We start from the raw sequence: 23,989 nt of genomic DNA on the forward strand, positions 1-23,989 counted from the left end.
GAGGTCAACTGAAATTCATCTAGAAATCCAAAATCCAGTATTAATCCCTAGGGTACTCTGCCAGTGACTGGACCCTAGCTTTAGGCCACTGGTCACAATCATTTCAGCCTTTTAAATCACTTCACTTAACTAGACTGCATTAATCAGTTCATCTATTTGGATGTTATTGGAAACAAAAGTCTCGTCAAAGTCAAGACACCCAATCTTCCCTTGTCTTGTCCACCAATCCAGTCATCTCACCATAAAAGGCCATCACATTGCTCTGGCATAATGCGCTTCTAAAAACCTATGCTTGACTATGACTAACCACTTTCTTCTCCTTAGAATGAGCTGCTCCATTCCTTACCCAGGGACCCAAGTAAGGCTGATCAAGCAGTGGTTCCCCAGATCTTTCTTTTCATCTTTCTTGCTGTCCTTCCTTAAGATAGGAGATGGAAGGATTTTCTTTTTTCTAGTCCTCAGTAACTCAGTCACTTTTTCCAACTGCCATGACATTTTCAAGATAGTACATTGGCATTGCAATGACACCAACCTGCTCCCTCAGCATTCAAAAGTGTATCTCACTAGGGACATAGACTTTTTGTTTATCAAATTAATTTAAATGTTCTCTGATGTGATTCTTCTCTATTTCCTTAATCAAGACATTTCCACTCTTCTCAAGTGCAACTCTTAACCATCACATGCTGCTGAGAAGGCTGTCGGTAATTCAGCCTTTTCCATCTCCTCTGTTCCTGCCCCTTTCAGCAGCAGGCCTATATATTATTTTGGAAAAAAGAAATCTTACTTCTATGGCTGATATACCACAAGGAACGAAACTTGCTGCTTTTCACATCTCTCGTCAGAGACAACTCTGTGTAGCCTTTGACTTCCCTAACCATACCCCTGCATGTATAAGTAATGCTCTATAATCTATGCCTCTCTTTTATGTTCAAGCCCAATCAGGAGCTCCTTGTTTATACAAGCAGTCCTCCTGCCACCTTCACTTGATTTTATGGTCATTATGATGAACTACTTTTGAACTTTAGCTCCTTCACAATAATTTTATAGATTTTGAGAAGACCCTGTCTCTAAGAAGTTACTGAAATTATACATATCAGAATTTGTCTACCGGTATAGTGAAGTGCAGCTGTTTATTTACTAGTGTTGTGGTTTAACCCTGCTATACAGCAAAGTGCCACACAACTACTCAGTCACCTTCCCTTAGCACAACAAGACAGGGAATTGGAAGCGTAGAAGTGAGAAAATTGTCATTTACAGCCAGTTGAACAGGCAAAGCAATAGCTGCATATGCAAGTAAGGCAAAACAAAGTCTTTAAACACCTCCCCCATTGGCAGATAGGTGTTTATTTAAAGACTTTCAACAAAGTAGGAACTTCATTGAGTGTAACAATTCCTTGGAAAGAAAATGGCCACAACTCGGAACATTCCTCATCCTTCCCCCAGTTTTCACTGCTGAGCCCAACACCATACAGTGTGGGACATCCCTTAGGTCAGTTGGGATCAACTGTCTTGGTTGAGATCCTTTCCATCTTCTTGAGCACTATCACAGGCAGGGCAACGTGAGAAGCAGAAAACACCTTAATACTTTCTGTATTAACACATGCATTCACAACTCATGCAATTATATCCTGTTAAATGGAAACACTGTACTTACAGCCTGATTATGCTGATTGTCAGTCCTAAGTTCCTTGTAATGGGAATACTGAATATAAACTGGCTGATTGTGGAGGTGAGGTGTAGCAGGAGTGTAGTAGTTCACCATAGAAACAGCAGCATCTACGGAAGCCATTTCCAAAAATGCCTGCAACCAATACATAGATGATTTCAAAGCTGATTTTGTTTACATGAGAGAAAAAAAGCATAATTTTTTCCCAATTCCACTCTCACTAGAAAAAGATTATGTGAAAGTACAATACTGATTTCCTCAGCATTAGAATGCATTTGTGTGTGCATGTTTATGGGGCTGTTTAATTCCATTTGTGCATTTTCATAGAAAGTTTTATATTGTAAGTACACTATATCATCTAAGAAGAGGGGGAGTAAGTATGACATACGGGAAATACTGCTGCTAAAAGTACTACACTGCTAATCAATTTGCTAAATTCCTGAAATCAAGCACTATTACTTAAGTAGCTGATATGCATACTGATTGAAAAAGCTGTAACAGAACATTAAACATCCATTCGTTTATGCATTGTGTTAATCCAGACAATTTTTGAATGTTAATTATTTTTAGGATTTCTGTGCTTCTTCATGACATAAACTACTCTGCCACATCTAACAGGATTAAAAGATGTCAAAAAATTACACGCATGTCAGTAACTTAAGCAGGCAGGCTCATTGTCACTGTGTCATCAACAATGACAATGCAGTTCTTGATAATCCATACGTTTTCACATAAAGTGGATATAATGTTTGGCAATATTATTAACAAATTTCTAGTTCATTATGCAATCTGAAAGCATATTAAAAACTTAAAATAAATTTCAAAACGTATTTTCACATTTAAAAATATGAAAATCTTCTACTATCAATGAAATATTTAGACATTGTTGCAATCACTTCACTCAAGGTCAAGATCAAAATTATCATAACATGAACCACATCTTCAGTCTTGCTCTTGTTATTGAAACATTGAAAACTACATACCTGACCTTTTCTTCTTAGCATCAAGAGATTGGTTACTTTGCCAAAAGGGAGACCTAATGAAACAACTTCTGCTCCAGTAACACCATTTGGAATTTGACGAATATGAAGGACACGTGAAGGGGAACACGGAGATCTTTTTCCTTTACTTTTTTTCTTCTCATTACCTAAAATATTTTAGGGAGGGAGACAGACAAGTAAACAAGACAAACCCATTGCAAACCCATTGCACATCAAAACCTAAAGGAGACAAACTGCTGCCTCAGCACTGACATTGACTTAGGTACTTAGTTCTTTGAACCGTATGAAAGGATATTCCATATCTAACAAAGGGACAGTGTAAGAAGATCTCATCAGCTATTCCAAATCTTGATAGCAAGGGGAGGGTGGGGTATGTCTGGCTTTGTTTTGGACTTGTTTATTTTCTCAATATTTGGTTTTGGTTTGCTGTTGTTTTCTTTTTTTTTAATGGGACATCAGTAACTTCTCCCCAAATGCCTACATAAGATATCTATAAAACACTAGTTGCACAAAAGAGAGGAAAGTCCCAATTGGGAGGTAATAAATTGGGAGATAATACATTAATTTTCCTTTCATCACCAACTTGTCTTTCTGTGACTGAATTGCTAACTTGAGGTTTTGAGTTTGTTTTTACTTTAATAAAGAAAGCCTACTGTTACAAATTATTTTAAGTTTTAAAAAGTCTTTGAGAAAGACAGCATGAAATCCATGCAAACTCTTACATCTTCCACTTTGACATACTGCCAGAAGCGGGGTTTTTTTGAACATATGCCTGTTTGGATCCTGTAAGGGACTAATTTGGACTGGTAAGTGACCAATGACTGCATTTCAGGAACATTACTCAGTAGCCTTGAGAGCACTTCAAAGCAGAACACCATATCTGGAACAAGCATATTGTTCTAGAAGCAGTTGCAATGGAGGCAAGAGAGATAGCCTTAATATCTAATCTGTTGCATTTAGCCTTCCAAGGAGAAACACAAAAGATTAAGAAATTTCTGTGGGAGCTTTATAAGAAATTTCAGATGTTACTGTAGGTTTTGCATACAGTCTAAGGCTGAGAACTGGTTCACACAAGTCATTCTGCATAAGGATGTTTACAGAGGGTCTTTTTATTACTGGAAACCTGTAAAATTTCAAGATGGATGATAAAGCCCCAACTATACCACACTTAACAATTCTCCCACCTGCAAAACTGAAAAGTCTGTTATGCATTCATTTTTCCATCAAGAAATTTTAAATGGCTTCATGTGCTCTGTATGCATTCTGAAAAATGTGAACTTTAAGACAAACATGACCATATTAAACACATATTGGTACCAAGCCACGACAGGACATATTACCAGTAAACTTAACAACCTATTTCATTACTTTTTAGGTTCAAAATTTATAAGATGTCCCTGACTTAATATAAGTCAAGGAATGCTTGACCAAAGAAAGCAGGAAATGAAGCCTAGAATTAATTTCACCTCTAGTTTTATATGAAGCAGAAGCAGTATCTTCTGGGTTCTGACACATTGTCAGAGGTGACAAAATAGAGCTAAGCGGCAAACTGTTGAAATGTTTCTTTTCTTGTGAAACTTTAGCTAATTTACTAAATCGGCAATAAAAGCTAGCACATCTCAAATATAAAACCTCGTAGTTTTTTAAACCATGCTTCTTTCTCCAGCTATGGTACAATACTAATTTTGATGCAGAGTGATAACCATCTGTATCTTCCAACATCTAAATTTCAAAATTCATTCAACATTTCTTTAAAGCATGCCAAAGGCGATCACCTTTCGGAATTGTACTCTCAATTGAGTGAAAGTAAAAAATGCTTTCAGACAGACCAAAAAACCCCTTATGAACAAAGTGAAAATTGGTTCCTGATGTACAAAGGGAAGCTCATTACAATCACAATTTATGACCAGTACAAATGTATTCCCTGTGTAGCCTGAGATAGAAGGGTATACATTTTAGATATGCGACCCACCAGACCAAAAAAGCCCCAAAACCCCAAACATAACAACAAAAAACAAGACCTGCAGCTGGAGCAGCTGCATTGGGTAAAAAGATGCATTTCAATAGTGATCATATTTTATTTTAGATTTATATGATTATTAATGAGAATGCCAAGTAATATATCCCAAAAACCTCTATATCATTTAGATATCTTAGATACCACTGTGAAGGATCAGTCATTGCGCTGTTAATTAATAATATATATTTCAGCTATTACATTGTTGAGCTATAAGCTAATGCTATTTCAAGCCAAGCAGAAACATTTGGACCTCACATTGAATTGATCAGCAGAAGTATAAAGAACCTGACATGTGCAAATCAAAGAAATCAAAAAGAAAAATCTTCAAGTTAGCTCCTCAGACTCCTCCTTCCCCACCAAAAATACAGCAAGTCTCAGAGACTTGGTGTCTAAGATCACAAAAGGTGATCTGCTCTGTCCTTTGCCCTGATATAAAATAAACTATTTGGAAACCACTGCTGACAGGCAATTGTCTAGGTAATGATTCAGTCAACTTATTTTACATAAAGTTACTTCATGCAACCATTGGTCATTAACACTCCATGTATACCTAATGCTGGAAGTAATATTAACTAAAGTAGTACCAGCTTTCTCCCATTTTCAACTTCCTGTCTGGTCTAAAACTACAGGTAAACAAATACATACACTTACTGCATCTTCCTCAACACACAAAACAACAAAAGAAAAAAAAACCAACACAGAGAAAGAACAGATGAAGAACTTTAAGGGGTTTTTTTAATGTATACCTGTAGCTGGAGTAGAGTTGCTCATGGTAGAAGGTCTGTTACTGACACCAGAAGCAGCTTGTCAGGACCACACTAAAGAAATAAAAGACAAGATTACTAGTGAAGCTGTTACAGAGAAAGCTCAACATAAAAGTGCAACAACTCCCTTTACTTATTCTTCCCAAGAACACCCCCTTCCTATACACAAAACCCACAACTGCCAGGAACTTGTTTTTCAGGAAAAAAATGCCAACAACATAACTTTTTCCCATGTCTCAATAAATCAGCAAATTCAGCTATATTACACTATTGATTTAAATCAATATGCTACACTGATTTAAATCTATCCCACTACCCTTTTTAAAATAAGAATAACTTGGTTAAGAAAACATGGTTCAGAAAAGAAATGAGGCTGTAGGCTGGCTGTAGGCTTTGTGTCTGCAATACAACATTACTTCCATAAATGCACAGCCACATAGGTAAAACCTGCATTCTCAACAGGACACAGGGGACCTTGAGCAAAACTGATTTGACATATATTTAAACACACTCATGGCACATTTAGAAAAAAAAAAAACAACTTGTTTCAGTACATTTTTTTAAAATACATATGACTTACCATCAAAGTTTTAGGAGAAAGATCAAGGTATTTGCTTTAAGAATGTTAACAATTTCAGACTAACTACTGACAGAAAAGAGTTTGAGTACTACAGGTCCTTCATTCAAAAATCAGCATCTAGCTCCAGTTACATCTGTTTACTCATTAAGACTGCTGTAATATCCCAGCCAAGCATCAACTTCAAAACGCCAACAAGAAACAGGGTACACCTTGAACAAACAAAACACCTCTGAAAGGAAGTTACATTTCCTGAAACTTTCACCACTTTCTTCCATAAAAGCATTTTAATGGAAAGTGGAGACCAAGGGATCCTACAAGATGGAATAAGTTGATCCAAACAGCTTCTCAGCACTTCGGTGGAAAGAGAACTTCCCATTGCCCTTCGTCCAACATTCCTACATGTGCATGAACTGTTTGTCTTGCATCAAGTCTAGTGCCCAAGAGTTATCCTATGAGATTAATCAATTCTCCAGCCTACCAGCATTCCGAGCTGAGCTAGATTAGTTATTCAGCTGAAAGAGACATTGAGAAGTGGCAGGATCCACTGCAAAGAAAAGGGTAAGGAAAAGCCATCATGTTGGCTTGCATCGGCTGCAAAAACACTGCTCAGAGTACCGGCTTATATGGGGTCTGTGCTAAAAGGAGCAATTAGATTCTCCTCATCCTGGCTAATCAGGTGTTCTTGCTGCTTCCTTAGTGTGGGAAAGTCATTCTCAACAGAAGACTGTGACTAGGCTAGGGTGCTTAAAGACCTTTTCAGCCAAATTTAGTTGCTCATGAAGGACCACAGGTGTTAGTGTGGATGGAAGAAAACATGAGTGTGTTCATTCCTCTCCAGAAACAGTAGAGACTTATTTTTAACCATGAAACTGCATCTCAACACTATATTTAAATACAACATCTAATTGTGACAAACAGCAAAATCATTTTTACATTTAAGAGAACTAAAAAATATAAACACTGTATTTTAAAGAACTGTCAACTAAACTGTTACTAGATGTCATGCATATTACACTGTATTTGCACAGACACTACAATGTAATTAACATGCAATACTGATATTAATTTTCACCTATTAGCATTACATTGAGTATACCAGCACTCAGGTATTGCACCTAAAGAGCATATTTTGATTGTAAAACGCATATCATGCTAATTAAACAAAAGCTGTATGTGCAGATGTAGTAGAAATATTAATGATTGTCCTTTATTACACCAAACCTACCTTTTATTTACTGGAGGGCAGGAAGAAAAACCACTACTGACACAATTCCTGCTGTGGGGGCTTTAATTTGGTTTTTAACTTAGTATTTATTCACAGAAGAAACATCTGCATACTTCCAGATGGCTGTGGAAAAAACATGGTGTATTACCATGTCCAACATATATTCTTACAATCTCATATTTAATTTTATATACACTGATATTAAAAAAAAAAAAAAAAAACACAAACATTTTCAGAAGAAAATATTTTCCAACTTCTTTCATTTTTAGCACACAAATACAAAAAAATACACTGCAGATGGCTGCAGTGACCTGTTTTACAACTCTGTGTAACTGGCCTGTATCCATAAAATTGAAGATGTAGCTCACTGCAGCACACAATGAAGTGCTGCTCCAGAATGGTGGACTAAACCAGCTTCGACAGGAGAAAAACTATACCAAAATTACAACCCTCATCCATGACATGTGCCTGTACTTACAACTGAGACATCATTCAGTCAGTATATCCTAAGACAGTTCACTAGATTTTGCCATCACATTCATAACCATTAACCCACTACAGCAGTGAAAACACAGAGAAACTCTTTAAACCCCAAGCTTATCAGCTATGCAACTGTTTTATTTGGTTTAATAAAAGATCAACAAAGCTTTGGGGTTCTTACAATACAGGGAACCATCATAATTTCAAATGTCTGTCTTCGTATCTTCAAATTGATACATAGAGTGGTTTTAAATTTACATTCTTTTAACTATGACTGCATTAAAAAACAAAACAATTAAACATTAAATCAAGACACTCTAGAATAATTGGCCTGGCTAGGCTTGCTAACTCTAGAGCCCTGACTACAAAACTTAGTTTCTTACAGGACAATTTAGAATCTTACCTGAAGATTTTGTTTATACTTTTTGTTATTGTCTGAGTGCTCCACTGAAACACTACTCCAATTTTTAACTTTTAGTATCAATACGAAGTTATATACCCACCCAAACAATGACAGTGCATTTATAAACTATAGCATGCCCCTTGGAAGGATGTAGTATATGAAAACTGCTAGGAATGCCACCAGTGTTTTCTCAGGTGGCTGATCAAGGTATTTTTCAAGTAGAAGAATACAAAAAAGATGCTTTTCATCATCTCCTTGTTTAGGCAGCTTACAAATGATAAGCCTTCTCATTCACTGACAAAGCAAAACCAAAGCAAACGCAAAAATATTCTAGAAGATTGCAAAGATAAACTGACACCATGGCAGTTGCGCAAGTAGAAGTACAAAATGTGTGTGTTTGAGATATTTTGGATTAATGAAAAAGATGACATTTACTTCTTCAGTGTTTTCACAATTCTGCTCATACAGTATACATGAAGAAATTACAAAACTTCAGTCTGTAAAGACCGTTTGTTCCATCTCTTTCTTTCCCACATAGATGTGAAAGAGATATTTTTAAAATACTTTGTAACATGAAGCATTTAATGTAGTGAGGAATATCTGCTACAGGCTGCTCTGGGTTTGCAAGGCCTTTGTTGCTGAAAGACTCCACACAATAGGGTAGTGCCCTAGATAATGTCTTAGAGGATTCTAATTGAATCTTTTTTCAGATGCTAGGAGAGTCCTACCATGCCCCTAATCTCTCTCTGTGCACAAGTCTTCCACTGGTTACTTCTTAGCTATACAGTTGTTAAGTCCAGCTGAAAAACAGTCAAAAGAGTAGGCAAATCTTGCTTATAAAGCTACCTTGATACACTTCCTTGTCCACAGTTCATAGACACTTGACAAGCACTTCTTTAAGCAGAGACAGGAGTTCACACTGCCCTTGTGCCATCACATCCATTTCAGTTTCCACAGCACAACCGCGTGGAGTTAGGCAGCTGCTTAGCCTCAGCAAGCTGCTTGCACCAGATCTCTGTGAGGCCACACAGGGAACGTGAACAAGCACGCAGGATAAGTAACTATGCTGCCTAACCCTTCCCTAAGGAACACTTCTTCCAGCACAAAGCCTACCTCACAGAAACCAGCATCTGCCTTCTGAGTGCCAGTTAGATGGCCAATATTCCTTCCTTCAGACTGTGGTAGACGAGGTAAATGGAATAGCTCAAAACAAGGACAGCTATCAAACCAAGGCTGCAACATCCTCCTCTATTCCTGCACTCGTTCTATCATTCCAAACATATTAATCATCTCCTAAGATCTTAAGACTCCTTTTTTTACATCATGAGACTTTCCACCTCTTCTACTTCAAGGCAGCATTTTTACATTTCTTGGGGGTTATTAACTGGCAACAGGTAAGGCAAGAGTAATAGAACAGCTACAGCTAGATTAAGTTTATTCTTTCCTTGTTATTCAGTAGGAACTAGAAGCCAGTTGCTTAGAAAGCTCAGTTTGATTTTGGAGATTTCTTTAAAAACAGGTAATCTCTAGCACTGAGTAAATAGTCAAATAAGAGGCCACCACAAAGTGTGGCACTCAATGATAGGTCAATGAAACAAAGTATTCTTCCATACCTACCAGATCAATCTCCCTGACTAAATAAGGCATATTACACAACTGACTACAGCAACAGGTGCCTGTCCTGAAACTACTTTAGCTGTTCTATGATTTTGAAAATTCTGATAATAATTTATGCTAATTATTCTGCAATTACAGGATAAAACCCATTGCATTCATAGCAAAAACCATAAACATCTGAAAGTCAGCAACTCTAAATTTCTAAAATCTTTGTGAGTCCCATGTAGTTGGAAACAGAAGAGTAAGTCTAGTATGGCAAAATCCTTCTTTAGAACACGTCAACATGTTAAAACTATGGCAGGTATCTATTTAGCATTACTTCTGAAATCACTGAATCCTATAAACAATCTTTTCATTTCTAAAATAGCTGTGTGTAACTCCCTTATTAGCGTCCCCTCAGCATTCAGCTGAAGTATTTTCTCCCCTTTCATTTTCTAGAAGTCACAAATTCCGCAGTACAGTTCAATTAGAAGTGGGGTAGTTCAAGAGAAATGTACATCTGTATTGATGGTTTTCCTAGAATTTAGCTAGTCATCTCTCTATGATATTATTTTTAAGTCAACAATAAGGAAGAATATGATCATAGGTTTCATTATGAAAAAAGAGCATGGGCAACTTTAAAGGAAAATAATTCTTTCAAAAAGGACCTCTCTCCACACATGAAAATTAAAACTGCACATTTTTCTACAAGATTCTACATGGCAGAACAAATTAATTGCTTGAAATTTGTCCCAAAAGGGCAAATTTCAAAACATGACAATTTCAAGCTATACCAGTGATAGCCATAGCTATATTTAAACTTAATGCTATATTTAAACTACTGCATTCTTTATTAATTTTTATAGAATCTGACTGTGAAAAGAAAAGCTAAGTGTCACGAGAAGAATGAAAATTTCTTTTATCTTCTACTTCTGCAGTATGTCTCTAGATAATTACTATATTCATTTACTCTGTTTTCCTCTTTCACATTCGCAAAGGAGATGCAGCTCCTACTTCCAAAGTGGGGATTTAATATGAAGTACAATGCTGTTGGCGCCAAAATAAAGATTTCAAAGAAAGTGAAGCCAAACTATGAGAAATTTCAAAACCATGTATTTGTATTAAAAATAAACTGACCTTACGTAGATAAAGCCTACCCTTTCAGTAAGCTGAAGAAGAAAGAAATCATAGGCAATGATCACAAATAAGAAAGCCTCTCTTCCTCTGCTATACAGACCCCTCCCAGACACAGCTCAAGCTGCTGATTGCCAGTCACCCTAGAAGCACTGACGGCTGCTCTTCCATAGGCCTGAGTGCTCAGTGGGTCTGCCAGCACACAGCTTGCTCCACTGCCTCTGCTGTCAACTCCTGAAGCTCGCTCCTGGATTGGTAACAAGGCACTGCACACCTTCAAAGAGTTATGTAACGGTAATTAAAATGTTCAGAGAAAAACATTATGTACTTTGCATTTACGCTACATATAGGGCAAGAACACAAGAAAATAACATTTTCCTCTTGAAGATGCAAAAGCAACCTTGACCATGTGACTATCAAGAGCTGTAAAATTAAGAGTGAAAAGCTTAATTTTTTAATTACTATAAAATATGCATTTTCATTCTAAAGTCAGAAATACCTCTACTTAGTGTGAAAGCCTTAAGCTCATCCAAAAGGACAATAAGCCACATACCATTTTGAATATTCCAAAAATCCAGCAGGCATCATGAACCCAAAGGCAGAGCTTTCTTTGAAACAGTCATCAAAGATGACTGCTTTTCTTTGTGATATCACTCATTTACAATTTCCACAAATATTGTTTTCTGACAGTATAAATACAAACTTGACTGAAAACAAAGATTGATGTCTCCGCTTCCAAGGTAGCTTAAGCCTTAAATATGTGAAGATTAAGTTTTCCTCAAGAGTCAATTAAATTTTCTTCATAAAAATCCTGTGTTAAGTTACTGCAATATATACTCCTTTCACATATATATTTTTAATGAAGTGTACAGATGTACAGATGAAGACACTAGGCTTTAAATTTAAAGTCACAAATGTTCTATACAATGCCACACTGTAGGGTTTTGGATCATTTTATACTTCACTATGTACAAGTTATGCCATAAACATCCAAGATCTCAAACCACCATTAAGCTTTCTCTCTTGACTTTAGTCAGAAGGAAATTTACACAGCCTTACAAAGTACCATAACTTGACAATCTGGTTCATAATTTATTATTAAAGTTTAAAATCAAGAAAGAAGAGCTGAAAGAAACAACCACACCAATGCCAAAAAATATGGCTGGGGTTAACACCCAGGAGAGGTTTTAACAAAAGAACTAGTGTGTGAAAGGCTATAAAAGATATTCTTCCATTTAAACCAACTGCTAAGAAATCTGTAACAACACTAATGCTACGTAATAACATGTATTAAAAAAAATTGAAAAAAAGACTGAAATATGTCAGCAAATTATTCAAAGGTGACAGCAAACAGCTTAAAGGAAGAAAAAAACCCGACTGTGATAAAAGTAAAAATGTGACGAACTGTAGATTACTTTCTTTTCTCTTGCAAAGGAAATAGTTTAACTTGCACAGCATGAAGAAAGAGAAAGAAAACTAGCTGATCACAACAGCCATCAAAATTTCTGCAAAACTGCTATCTGAAGTATCCCTTTTAGCATTCATTTTTAACACTAGTTCCTTCTGGAAACAGAAAGATTCCAGGATTCAGTGTTTATCAGCACCTCTACCTTGCAGCATAAAAGACATCTACTTTTGTTACTTTGATTCCTATTGTTTTGCAGAAGTAAATATACACAGTTTTGGTTAAGAAAATATTTGGGGGCGGGGGGGGGGGGGGGGAAGGAAACTCACTTCCCATGCATCCAAAAACTGCCACAGATTCATAGGAAGATACCAAAAAGATTTGACTCTTAACTGATCGATCATTTAACTTAAAAGCATGAAACTACTTTGTCTAACTTATAATATTTTCAGAACCCAATAAATAGGTTTTAAAAAAATCTTTCCAGCCTCAACTTAACTGTGATACTCAAAAGACATGTGTTCTTGACTGTATGGTTTTTACTATTGAATTTTCTGCTTCACAATTAAAGATTTCATCCAAAAGAGAAGAATTTTTACTTTGTTTTTTAAGGAAATTCATATGCACAAACACTCACTTAAATCTAGGATTAAAAGCTCTAAGAATCGCACACTTAAAGATGTTGGAAAGAAATAAATGTTTGGTGATGTGTATCACATAAATTAGGAGTTGAGTAATTGTTCTAGCATGTGAAAGATTTGTCTCAAGATCAACAATAGATTCAATATTTTTATTTGCACGCTGAATTTTTAATTACTCCTTAATGCTTTCTAGGAGACTAGTGTTGCATGCAAGGAAAACATGGTCACAACTATGAACCCTTGTCCTTTCTGTCTCATGTACATTTCTTTCCCTCTCTGCTTTGCATTGTTTCTTATCAGTTTCTGACTCTAAGAAACTCTCATGCAGCGGTCTGTGCTTCTCAGGCCCACCTTCACTTCATCTTTTGGAAAAATTAGTGATGAACTAACCTCTGTAAGGATCATACTTTAAAGAAAGCTTCTGTATTAATACACTAGTTGCACAAATGAGGGGGAAGTCATAATCTCACCCAGTTGGCAGACACAGGAAATAGCACAGCATCAATAAACCTCTATTTTTGTTTACATCTCCCCCATATCCAGAAAACATGCATCTTTTGTTGAAAGCAGTATTTCATCTTTTCAGTATACATAGAAAAGGACAAGTTCTCCTTGCTCAATTGTTCACCTAAATATTGCATCAGTCACACAACATGAATTTTTCCCGTCAGTTTTACTTCACAGTGATACATCCTCTAACAGTCTTAATTTCTTCCACCTCTCAATGGAACACACAAGTGTTCTGTAAAGTGTAAAAAAAATATATTTTTCCCTGATTAAATTATGCTGTGAAGTGATTTAATAGTAAAACCAGCTATGCAAGAAACATGATTTTGAGAAGAAAACCCATGAAGCAATACAACTCCTGAAAATTATCAATCATTAAATCCATGCATCCTATTAATACTCTGTACTCTATAAAATACTGGTTATTAAACAAGTTATCACCTTTGGAAAGTCTACTGCTTTAAATTTCACCATTTGATTGAAAATTGAATGATTAACACTTTTCAGTCTAGGACAGTTCAAATCTAGTCTTGGGATTACATGCTTTGAGAACCCTGGATCCTGCTGAGATGCTGCTTTTTGTGAGAGTGTGTGTGTTCTGACCTGCTCTCCTTTTATTTAAAGGTACACACTAAAACAGCAACCATGATAAAAAACTCCTCTGCGAGAGCATAACATCCTTCACAACACACTAGGCTAGACTTGTTACACACAAGCATTAAAAATACAAATTTTGTACACAAAACAGTTGGATCCTAGGTGCCCAAAATAAAGTTCACAAAAATAAAAAAATTTCAAATGAATTGAAAGGTTGTTACTTCAGGATTCTACACCAAAGACTGCATTTACTGTCCAATCTTCAGCCCTACAGAGGACAATCATTAAACACCAAAAACAAGCTATATAAAGCAGATGCTACGGAGGACCAGTACAGACAGAGTGACCTTTTCATATATACAGAAGTCCCATTACTGTACATACATACAAATATACACACATAGAGTTGAAACTTAATGCGATAGCAACACAAAAATTATCCTGAGCAAACTGATCTCCCTACAGACAGTATACTATGGAGCACTGTAGGAAAGGTTCAGCAATGAAGAGTTATTTTCAAGTTACTTTCACACTTTTAAAGCACTCGGTTTTACTTCCATACATTTGTTTTCTATTTTAGAAAACTACTGTGCATTTACAAGCAGGGTTGTACACAGCAGTAGAAAATTATATAGAAAGATTATCTTCTGTGACAGAATTTCAAACTAATGACAATTAAGACATCTCAGTTTCTCTACTAGGTTTTATTAAACAGAAAAAAGTTTCCAGCACTGACAGAAATCAAGTGAAAAACAAGCATATCACCTACTTTTGAGTTCAAGAAGTTTCCTTCACAGAAACTAAGTTTTGCACTACTGTTTCCACCCTATTCAAGGTGATATACTGTGTATTGAATAACTTCACATTAATTACTTCAACATTAATTGTGTTTTGGGAAAGGACAGATAATTGAGACGAAGGGGAAAGAACAGACAACAAAAGCTAGAGTAGTTTTCCTGGTAACACAAGACCAGAACAAACAGCTTGTCTGTATAGATGTAGCAAGAAAGACAAATCAGAGACTAGAAAATCAAAACAGATGAACTGACAAATCAAAAGAGTGAGAAAATGAATTCAGTATCCTGTGTAATAAAATGAGGAAGTGAACCAGCAAAAAACCTACAGAAATAGAAAAAAAAAGAGAAAAAAATTCCTAATTAAACTTAGCACAATCAGAAAGACAAAGAAGGCCTAAAAATAGCAAGAGGGACTACATGCAATTTATTCATTAACTGCATCACCTCTTAATGTGACAAGTCAACAAAATACTTGGATGCTATATTCTTTCCATTTTCAGTAGTCTTTGGAATCACTGCACTACCATGCATATTTCATGCTGACTCCTGAACAGTATTTGTGTTTAGCTTAGCAAACACTATGGTTAAAAGCCTGAAGACATAGAATCATTTAGGTTGGAAAAGACCTTTAAGATAGGGGAGTCTGTATCTCAAAGTGTTGAAGCATAATTTACATATTCAAATGCAGTGTGAAGTATGCTATCACTCTGGATATATGTAAAAATGTGCCTTGAATTCTTGCTTTAAAAATGCTTATTGTCTTTTCCAAAGAACTGCAGTCTAGGAATCACCTAGTAAGATGGATCAAAAGCTGGAGCAATACTCTAAAATTTTGTCACATCCTTCTCATGTGCCACTTCAATTGTATCTACCATGCAACCTACTGACAAGGAAAGGGTTACCATTCCCTGATTTTGCCATACAGTGGTAAGATTTGATTTCTGCGTATATGTGAACTAGTTTTAGATCATCCTTACTCCTGTAACTAATGCAATCCACTTTCCAAGAAAACAGTAACATCTCATTTAAATAGTAGAATCCTGATAGAGAGCACTGAGCCCACCATACACCTCTCCAGCTGTATGAAGTATGCGCACTTTCACAGACTGCACATGTGTAAACACAATTCCGATTCCTTTGCTTCTACTACTCACTGTGCAGAAAGAATCATTTATCATCTCCTTGACTTTAAATGCCCATGTCATAGACCATGTCTTTTAATGAATAAGAATGACAACAAGTTAAAGCACTAGTAGTTCAGTGTGATTAAGGAAGTTAATTGCAAAGATAATGGTTGGTTTATTGAATGTTATGAGCATTCATTCCATTGGCTTTCACAAGAAATTCAGGGTGTGGCTTCCTGGTCAGTTTAAGCTGATCTATGGCTAGAGAGAGCAAAGGCAGTCATGTCATTCCTCACCCTCGTGTTTTCACAGCTCTCATCACAGTGACTAACAACTGCAAGGCAGCATGGTACCAGAATAATTTATTTTACCATGCAGTTCACATACGACAGTTGCTACACTATGAGGGAGGTGTAGAAATGCACTGTTGAAGATGGTGCTGCTCTTTGGGCAGCAGACCTGAGTTTCAACAACTTCAGCCAAGAGGGAAACAGCAAGAGCAGGGAAGAATGGTATCAACAGAAGTAGACAAAATACTTTTTCACCTACCCACTATGCAAAGAGTTTTCAAAAATGCTGCCTCTAACTCCAATGTAAAACTCACGTCCACAGACCTGAAGAAACAGGAACAATTTTCACATGCTGAAATGAGAAAAGAGAAATTTAAAAAGTCTCTTAAATATGGTCTTTCGTAAAAAATATGCAGCACCAAATGAAACTGCAAGTACAAAATATACACAATGGTCAAAAGCAGGAGAACCAAAAGCAAAAGTGCAGTTACATGCAACAGTTAATGAGTGCGCAAGAATTAAGAACTGCAACTTGAAACAACAGCTGCAGGCATAATTTTATGATATAACTAACTCTCATCCTGTTTTGACACATGTTTTGTTTAATTGGGATATTCTCTAAAAGAAAGTTGACAAACACACACTTGTGCTTATGACTTAACACAGGATTAGTTCAGCAGAAAACCTGGTAAGTGCTCCCTGGTAGAACCCAAATCAACTCCTTATCTCCCCAGACAGGGTACACAAAGCAGATTAATTGTTTTGACTACAGACCAAATCAAATGAACAGCAATTTGACAACTGCTAGGGAAACTAAGAGATTTATTCATATTTTGCTGTTTTCATGTTTCTGATTGTGATAGATTATTTCCATTTCTGATTATATCAGACAGTAGTAGTAAACAAGATTTGGGAGTGAACAGCAAGCTCTGGAGAGAGAATTTCATTCATACCAGGCTATACTACCTGTTTTCCACAAGCACCTAACTCAAAGTGGGCTAAAAACAGGTATTTATGAAGCAACTATATCAAAAAACTATGTAATTCTATGTAAAATATAAATTTTTAAAAAAGGCTTCTGAGCCAGAAATCCATGGATAATAAGAAGGAAGTGGTTGATGACCCTTAAAAAGCTTGAGCATTATCTTCTAAAATTCCAAGGTCTTGTTACCTGAAGATTTAATCTGGCACCAGAATGACTGGATTTAATTTGAAAATGAAACACCGCTGGTGTGTATAGTGTTGTTACTGGGTTTCCCTCTTATTAATCCACAAGGAGGCCACTAACCTCAACTATAAACACCCATAGGTTTAGGTACATATCTGGTCTGCTGTTGATAGCTAACAAAAAATTACAGTTCATGCCACTCTGGTTTCTTTAAATTTTTTAAGTTTAACTTGAGTCACATATTCCTGCTAACAAAATAAGCTTAAATAAAGAACCAATTTCTTTGCCATAAAACTGAAATTCTCACAGCTTTTTACAGAAATTTTCTGATCCAAATAAAAATTATTTTTCTGTGCTTACTTTTACATATTCTCACCCTTATTAAATATAAGGTTTGGATCTAAATTAGCCTCAGCATTCCACAGAAAGAAATTAATTTTATTTAAGAAATTAAATTTATTTTTGTATTAAAGCAGCATGAGGTGTAATTTTTCTTCTTTGCCTTTTTTTTTAGTTTTTGATTAAATGACCTTGAAAATAAAAAGTCACAAGACAGCTTCTGAAAATTTTGTTTTACTTTAGGTTTACTGGGGCAGTTTTAACCAACACCTCAATAGCTTGCATTTTCAACTAACAGTTTGGAGATCAACCAATGGCATTCGATTCTCAGAAGGTATTTAGCATCTTCTAACAAAAAAAGAACATTTCCAAATCACTCAAAAACTTCCTGATGTGTCACAGGCAGCACTTAGCATCTCAGAGCATACTCAAACTTGCAGTTATCACCAACCACCTGTATCTTCACTGAAACACATAAAGGCTCTACTTCAGAAAATTTCTTTAAAAACACTCAGTTTATGTTTACACCTTTATTATGTCTATAATCTTTGTTTCACTCTCTCAAAAGGAAGTTATTTAGGGAGGTTCTACCTTGCAATGTTAAATTAACATAAGTTATCTTTATTCGTATTTCGGGGCTGATACGTGACTCTTCTTCCTTCCTTTCTCAACTGAAATAATAAAACCTTCATGAAAATTAAGAGAAAAATACTTTAGAAAAGAGGTCATCATACTAATTGTATGACAGCAATACTACACCCACATTAGATAGCAATTCCACAACTTAAGAAAAAAAAAAAAAAACACCACCAAAAAAGCATCCCTGCATTCTCAAACAGAACACAGGAAAAACAAAATTACAAGTTCCTCTACAAGCACATTTGACAAATTAATAAAAGAAATATTCTCACTCCAGTGAGATCTTTCTTAATTTTCTCTTAAAGTTTTGCACTTTTAAAACAAATGTGAAAAAATGCTGATCATAGCAGAATTACTCAGTATAAATTTTAATTAAATTTTTCAAAAATATACCTCTTTAGACTATTTGCTGCTTCATTAATCAGCATTTATAAAAGACTTTTCTCATCAGTATGTCTCCCTATAAAGACTTCTACTACCACAGTGTGTTAAAAGATGTCAGGAAATTTTTTGAATCACAAGGGAAAAAGAAGCCTTAACTTCTGTATCAGAATACCTAGATTTTAAGAACAGCAAAGGTCTTACAAGTCACCAACATGCAGGACACAAGTTTAAGTTTAGTGTAACATCTACATCTTTGCATGAAGTTGGATGCGCTGACTTCCATGAACATTTCACCTCTGCATACGGTTACAATGAAAAAAATAAACATTAGGCATGGTTAGTTTCCTGGGACAGCTGAATTTCCCACCATGGCCAAGACTTTGGATTTTGAAATATCAATAGGTAAAGGAAAAATATCAGCAATCAAATTTTCACTTAAAAAGTAGCCAGGGAAGTTAGCAGTACACACAATGAACTTGGGTTTATTACTTAGTTTCAAGTTGCAAAACTTTATCAAGACATAAAACAGCCAGCTACCGTCAAACTATCCCAGCAGTGGGAGCACAATAATTCAGACTTGTTTAAAATATTTTTATCTTCTGAGGACTACAATGCTGTAGAAACTTCATCCCTGTAACAATCTGCTGCATAGTCAAGGCTTTCAGTAAGGTCTATAAAAATGCATTACATGAATAACCATCCTGATTATTGATTAACCCCGCAGAATAGATGTCAATCAGTTCGCTTCCACATATGCACTTCAACCAGGCACCAGCGACAAGGCGAATAGCAGCGGCTCCACGTTTTCTCTGCTATACAAGCACCCCCCAGACTCGGGGTACTGAACTTCAACTACCACGTGAAACCGCAAATACCCAAAAACTCATCGCGATCCACCGCTAACCCGCGCGCCAAAGGATTTTTTACCACCTTATTAGGGCTAACTCCGTTTGTTAAAGTTTAAAACCCGGGCAGGCCCCGAGCGGCGGCCCGCACCTCCGCCCCGCGGAGGGTCGGGAGCGCGTCCAGCCCCGCCGAGCGGCGCCTCCCGGCGCATCCCGGCCCGCGGCCCCCGCGGGGCAGGAAACCGGCCCTGGCCACGGCCGCGGGGAAAACGCGACGCCGGCCGCCCTGGGAGAAAAAGAGAGAAAAAGAAAGAGGAAGGGAACGGAAGCCAGACCCGCACGCCCGGAGTACCACAAAGTTCCCCGCGGCAGCGCCCGGCCCCTCAGCTCTAGCTCGGCGACGGCCGCCGGCTTCCTCCTTCCACAAGTACCTGGTGGAGCAGCCCTCGGGAATATCCCCACCCCAAGCCCGGCCCCTCCGAAACCCGGCCCCTCTCCGACACCCACCTTTCCCCTCGCTCCGCTCCCTCCGACGGGGGCGGAGAGGACCTCCCCCAGCCCCTCTCTCTCCACCCCCGCTGCTCCGAGGAAGAAGGAGCCGGGATGTGCAGGTCACCGCCCTGCCCCGCCCCGCCGCAGGCGGCACCAGGTGGAACCCTCGGGGCGCTCCCCGCGGCCAGCGGCCGCCGCCCGCCCCTCAGCGCGGCCCCGGCGCGGCGGCGGAGCGGGACTCCCGTGCACGGCCCGGCCCGGCGGGGCGGGCGGGGAGCGCCCGCGGGCGGGGCCGCCCCGGAGCGGAGCGCGGCGCAGGCGCACCGAGGGCCTGCGCCCCCCCCCCCCGGCCTTTCCCTCCGTGGCGCCTGCGCAGTGCGGCGGTCCCGCCGCTGTGGGGCGCGGTCGGGCTATGCAGGGGCCTCGCCCGCCCGCCGCAGAGCACGGGAACAAGGCATCGATCGCTCGGCATCACTTAAGCTGGAAAAGACGCCGAGGTCATTGAGTCTAATCTGCGACCGAACACCATGTCAACTAGACGATGGCACTACGTCCAGTCCTTCGTTAAACACCTGGGTGACTACTGGGGGACGGTGACTACTCTGGGCAGCCCCATTCCAAACTTTAATCCCTTCTGTGAAAGCGTTCCTCCTGATGCCCTCCCCTGGCACAGCTTGAGGTCATTTCCTCTTGTCGTGTCGCTTGCTGCCTGGAAGAAGTGACCGACCCCGACCGACCCCGACCTTCCTTTCAGACAGTTGTGGAGAGTGGTAAGGTCTCTCTCCCCTGAGCCTCCTTTTATCCATCCCCAGCTCCCTCAAGAAGAAGGAGCTCTTCGGAAGATTTGGGCTCCAAACCTTTCCTCAGTTATGTTTTCCTTCCCTGGGTTCTCTTCAGAACCCTAGTGTCTTTCCTGCTCAGAACTGAAAGCTGGACTTGAGGCACAGTCTCAGCAGTACCCAGTGATGGTCAGGAGGATGGTCAGTGTCCTGGTCCTCTTGGCCACACTATTGCTTGTACAAGCCAGGACATCATTGTCCTTTTTGGCCAGCTGGGCACACTATGGCCTCATGTTCCATCATTTGTCAAGCAGCACCTCAGGTCCTTTTCTGCCAGGCAGCTTCCTATCCACTCCTCCCCCAGCCTGTAGTGCTGCAAGGTTCAGGGCAGCAGCCACAGGTCAGAGGCTTCATCATCCCTTGAGGGCCCCAGGGTCCTCCTCCCCTTTGGGTCCCACAGACCACCTGAGGCAGCCAGGACAGAGGGAGAAAGCTTGCCACTCACCCAGCATCAGAAGATGGGATTCAGGTACCAGCCCTGCCGTGGATGCTGGTTGTGCTTTTCCTCTGTGTGGTACAGCCTCAGCACTGGCTGTTGTGCTGTTAAAAGGTGGTCAGCCCCTGTCCCTGTAAAAGCTGGACATGTGGGTTTGTGAATTCGCTGAGCCACATGTTAGGGAAACTTCCCTACTTGACCAGGAGCCACTCTGGCAGTCAATCTTGCACAAGCTGAGCTGCTATCAGGGCCCCTTCACAGCTACACTCCCCTACTCACACTGTAACACCAGATTTCCATGCCATCTCCACCCCAGGTTGCCCGGAGCAGAGTTTCAGAAGTCCACATTCCCTGGGTGCAGGGGACAGATGTCTGGTCCCCTGACTGGAGAGTAGAGCAGGAAGCTGGGTGATGCTGGGCAAGGTCTGGTGACGTACTTGTGGCTCTGGGCAGTTCAAGTGAGCTGCATCTACGTCCTGCTCCTTGCCCAAGGGCAAGAGGTGCCCTGGAGATACCAGATAGAGACATCTGTGTTTCATGTAACTGCAAGGAATTGTTTTCCTCTGGTTATGTCCTGTGTAGGGTGGACTTCCCAGAGCTAACTTTCTTTTTTTGGGCTATGTTATTAAAGAAAAGTGTAGCCTCAATCAAATGGATTGCAGTCGCAGGACAATTCTTGAATGTCCTGTGAGTATGATAGATTTCACTCCTAAGAATACAGGAGTATCTAGAAGTTTGCTTTTCTGTTCCCCCACAAACTACAGGAACAGGACAAGTCACCATGATCAAAGTACTTTGGGGAGTAGTTGTTTGAAAAAAAAATGAATTTTTGTCTTAACATAAGGGTCAAAAATAAATTTTAGACATAACAGCAGACTCAGAAATTATTATGTTTGAATCAGTTATTATGAGAAAAGGAAATGAGAATATTTATCAATGTATCTATTTTAGATATGCTAATATGAGAACATACATATAAACATATGAGAATATATGAATATATTCAATATTTCCAATGTATTGGAATATATGTTATATATGTTAGTAATTAAACTTTTATATGTATATAAATCTAAAAATTAAGGATTTTTGAGTCCTTTGAAAGAACTTTTCTTTAGAGGTCAGATTGTGAAAAATGACATACAGTTTCATCCCTTAGCACACATGTTTCTTGTTACAAGTTAAATATACAACGTAATTTGAAAATACTATAAGGGTTCTCCTGTAATTGCTCTGTACACTATAAAAATAGAAAGAAGTGTGTTTTGCCAGTAATCTAGACTTTGCTGCCATTGAAGAATGCTTTTAAATAAGCTTTCAACTGCAATTCACAAAGCCAATAGAAATTTTGATAGATTGCTATAATAGAGAAAGAAAATAAATCCTTTGTGATGGGGCCTGTGAGCTGGTTGCTAACACAAGCAGGGAACAACACAAAGGAAGAAAACTTTGATCATTCCCTTCCTGGGAGGAAAGAAGTGCAGGGGGGAAAGAGAGATAAGGATAATGTGAGGGAAAACACTTCTAGGAAGCAAACTTGGGCTTTGGGAGTACTATTCCTACTTCACCTGTCACACTTTTAGTGACTGTATGTTTGTTTTCGGTTTGGAGGTTTTGTTCAGTTGTGGTTTTGTTTGTTTGTTTTTAATTGGTCCCCTCTTTCTGTTTATTAATTTCAACTTGCTTTTCTGATTTGTTATGTCTGTAGCTTTTCTCTTTTTCTCATTAATTTAAACTGTATTCTTCCTGACTTATGTCAAATTCATGTTTCTTGCAACTTTAGGGAAGTCCGTGGAGTTGTGCTCTCTATAACTTAGGTGTGTGTGATTGTGTTGAACAGATATGTTGTTTCCAGCTGCCTTTTTTATACATTCATATTAACTGAATGATGGTCTTGTTTACTTTAAAGAGGTATATAGTGTGATTTAATTAGATAGAACTTCGAGGAAGAACAGATATCTGTATGCACAGATCCAATTATAGCATCAGGGCCTGGGTGCACGATATTTTGTCTGCTCAGCCTACAAATACGAGTAGACAGATGCAATTAGCCAAACCGATCTATTTTAAACAAACTATGTTTATCTGGTATTAGCAACACCATATTTTACTAAAAATTACTTGTCTTTGATGTTATTCTATCAAGTTTAAAGAAAATAACAACTACTGTATTTTTCTCTTATTGATATTGTTGTTGTCCATATTGCTAACACTTGTTTACAAACCAAAACCAAATTACCTGGTTTTGTGTTTTGGAGTTGTAGTTGTAATTCCATGGTTTTGAGTGTTTATGACATAAATTAATATTTGGCATCTAAAAGGTCTTCTAAGCTGCTCTCTATTCAATGAGGACCTATTATCCATTTTATGTAGCTCCTGTTTACTCAATAATTGGATACATTGTTGGTTTTCAGGTAATTCTTCTACTAAAACTCCAGTTCTTTGTAATATGTTATGTTTATGTAACCAGATTATATTTCTGAGAATACTATGCAGTACCACTTATAGTAGGAACTTCTTTGTTTAGTTTCCTGGAAAAAAAAAAAACCCTAAGAGATTTCTTAACAGGGTAGTCATTGACTAGGTCATTTGACTTGCTGCAGCCTGACAACACAAG

At 38.3% G+C, this 23,989-nt stretch overlaps 1 protein-coding gene across 1 annotated transcript in view; it reads right to left on the reverse strand.

The window, feature by feature from the left end:
* Positions 1-20,351, reverse strand: part of PTBP3 (polypyrimidine tract binding protein 3) — a 39,386-nt gene extending 19,035 nt beyond the window's left edge. The window contains exons 1-5 of the mRNA XM_064735159.1: positions 20,113-20,351; positions 16,490-16,582; positions 5,434-5,505; positions 2,650-2,813; positions 1,655-1,801 (exon numbers count right to left, since the gene is read on the reverse strand). Of these exons, the coding sequence (XP_064591229.1) occupies positions 1,655-1,801; positions 2,650-2,813; positions 5,434-5,458 (336 nt within the window). The 5' untranslated portion in view covers positions 5,459-5,505; positions 16,490-16,582; positions 20,113-20,351. The remainder of the gene's footprint in view (positions 1-1,654; positions 1,802-2,649; positions 2,814-5,433; positions 5,506-16,489; positions 16,583-20,112) is intronic.
* Between the last annotated feature and the right edge of the window lie 3,638 nt (positions 20,352-23,989).

Source organism: Zonotrichia leucophrys, chromosome Z, assembly GCF_028769735.1.
Source record: "Zonotrichia leucophrys gambelii isolate GWCS_2022_RI chromosome Z, RI_Zleu_2.0, whole genome shotgun sequence".
In the NCBI taxonomy this organism is placed as follows: Eukaryota; Metazoa; Chordata; class Aves; order Passeriformes; family Passerellidae; genus Zonotrichia; species Zonotrichia leucophrys.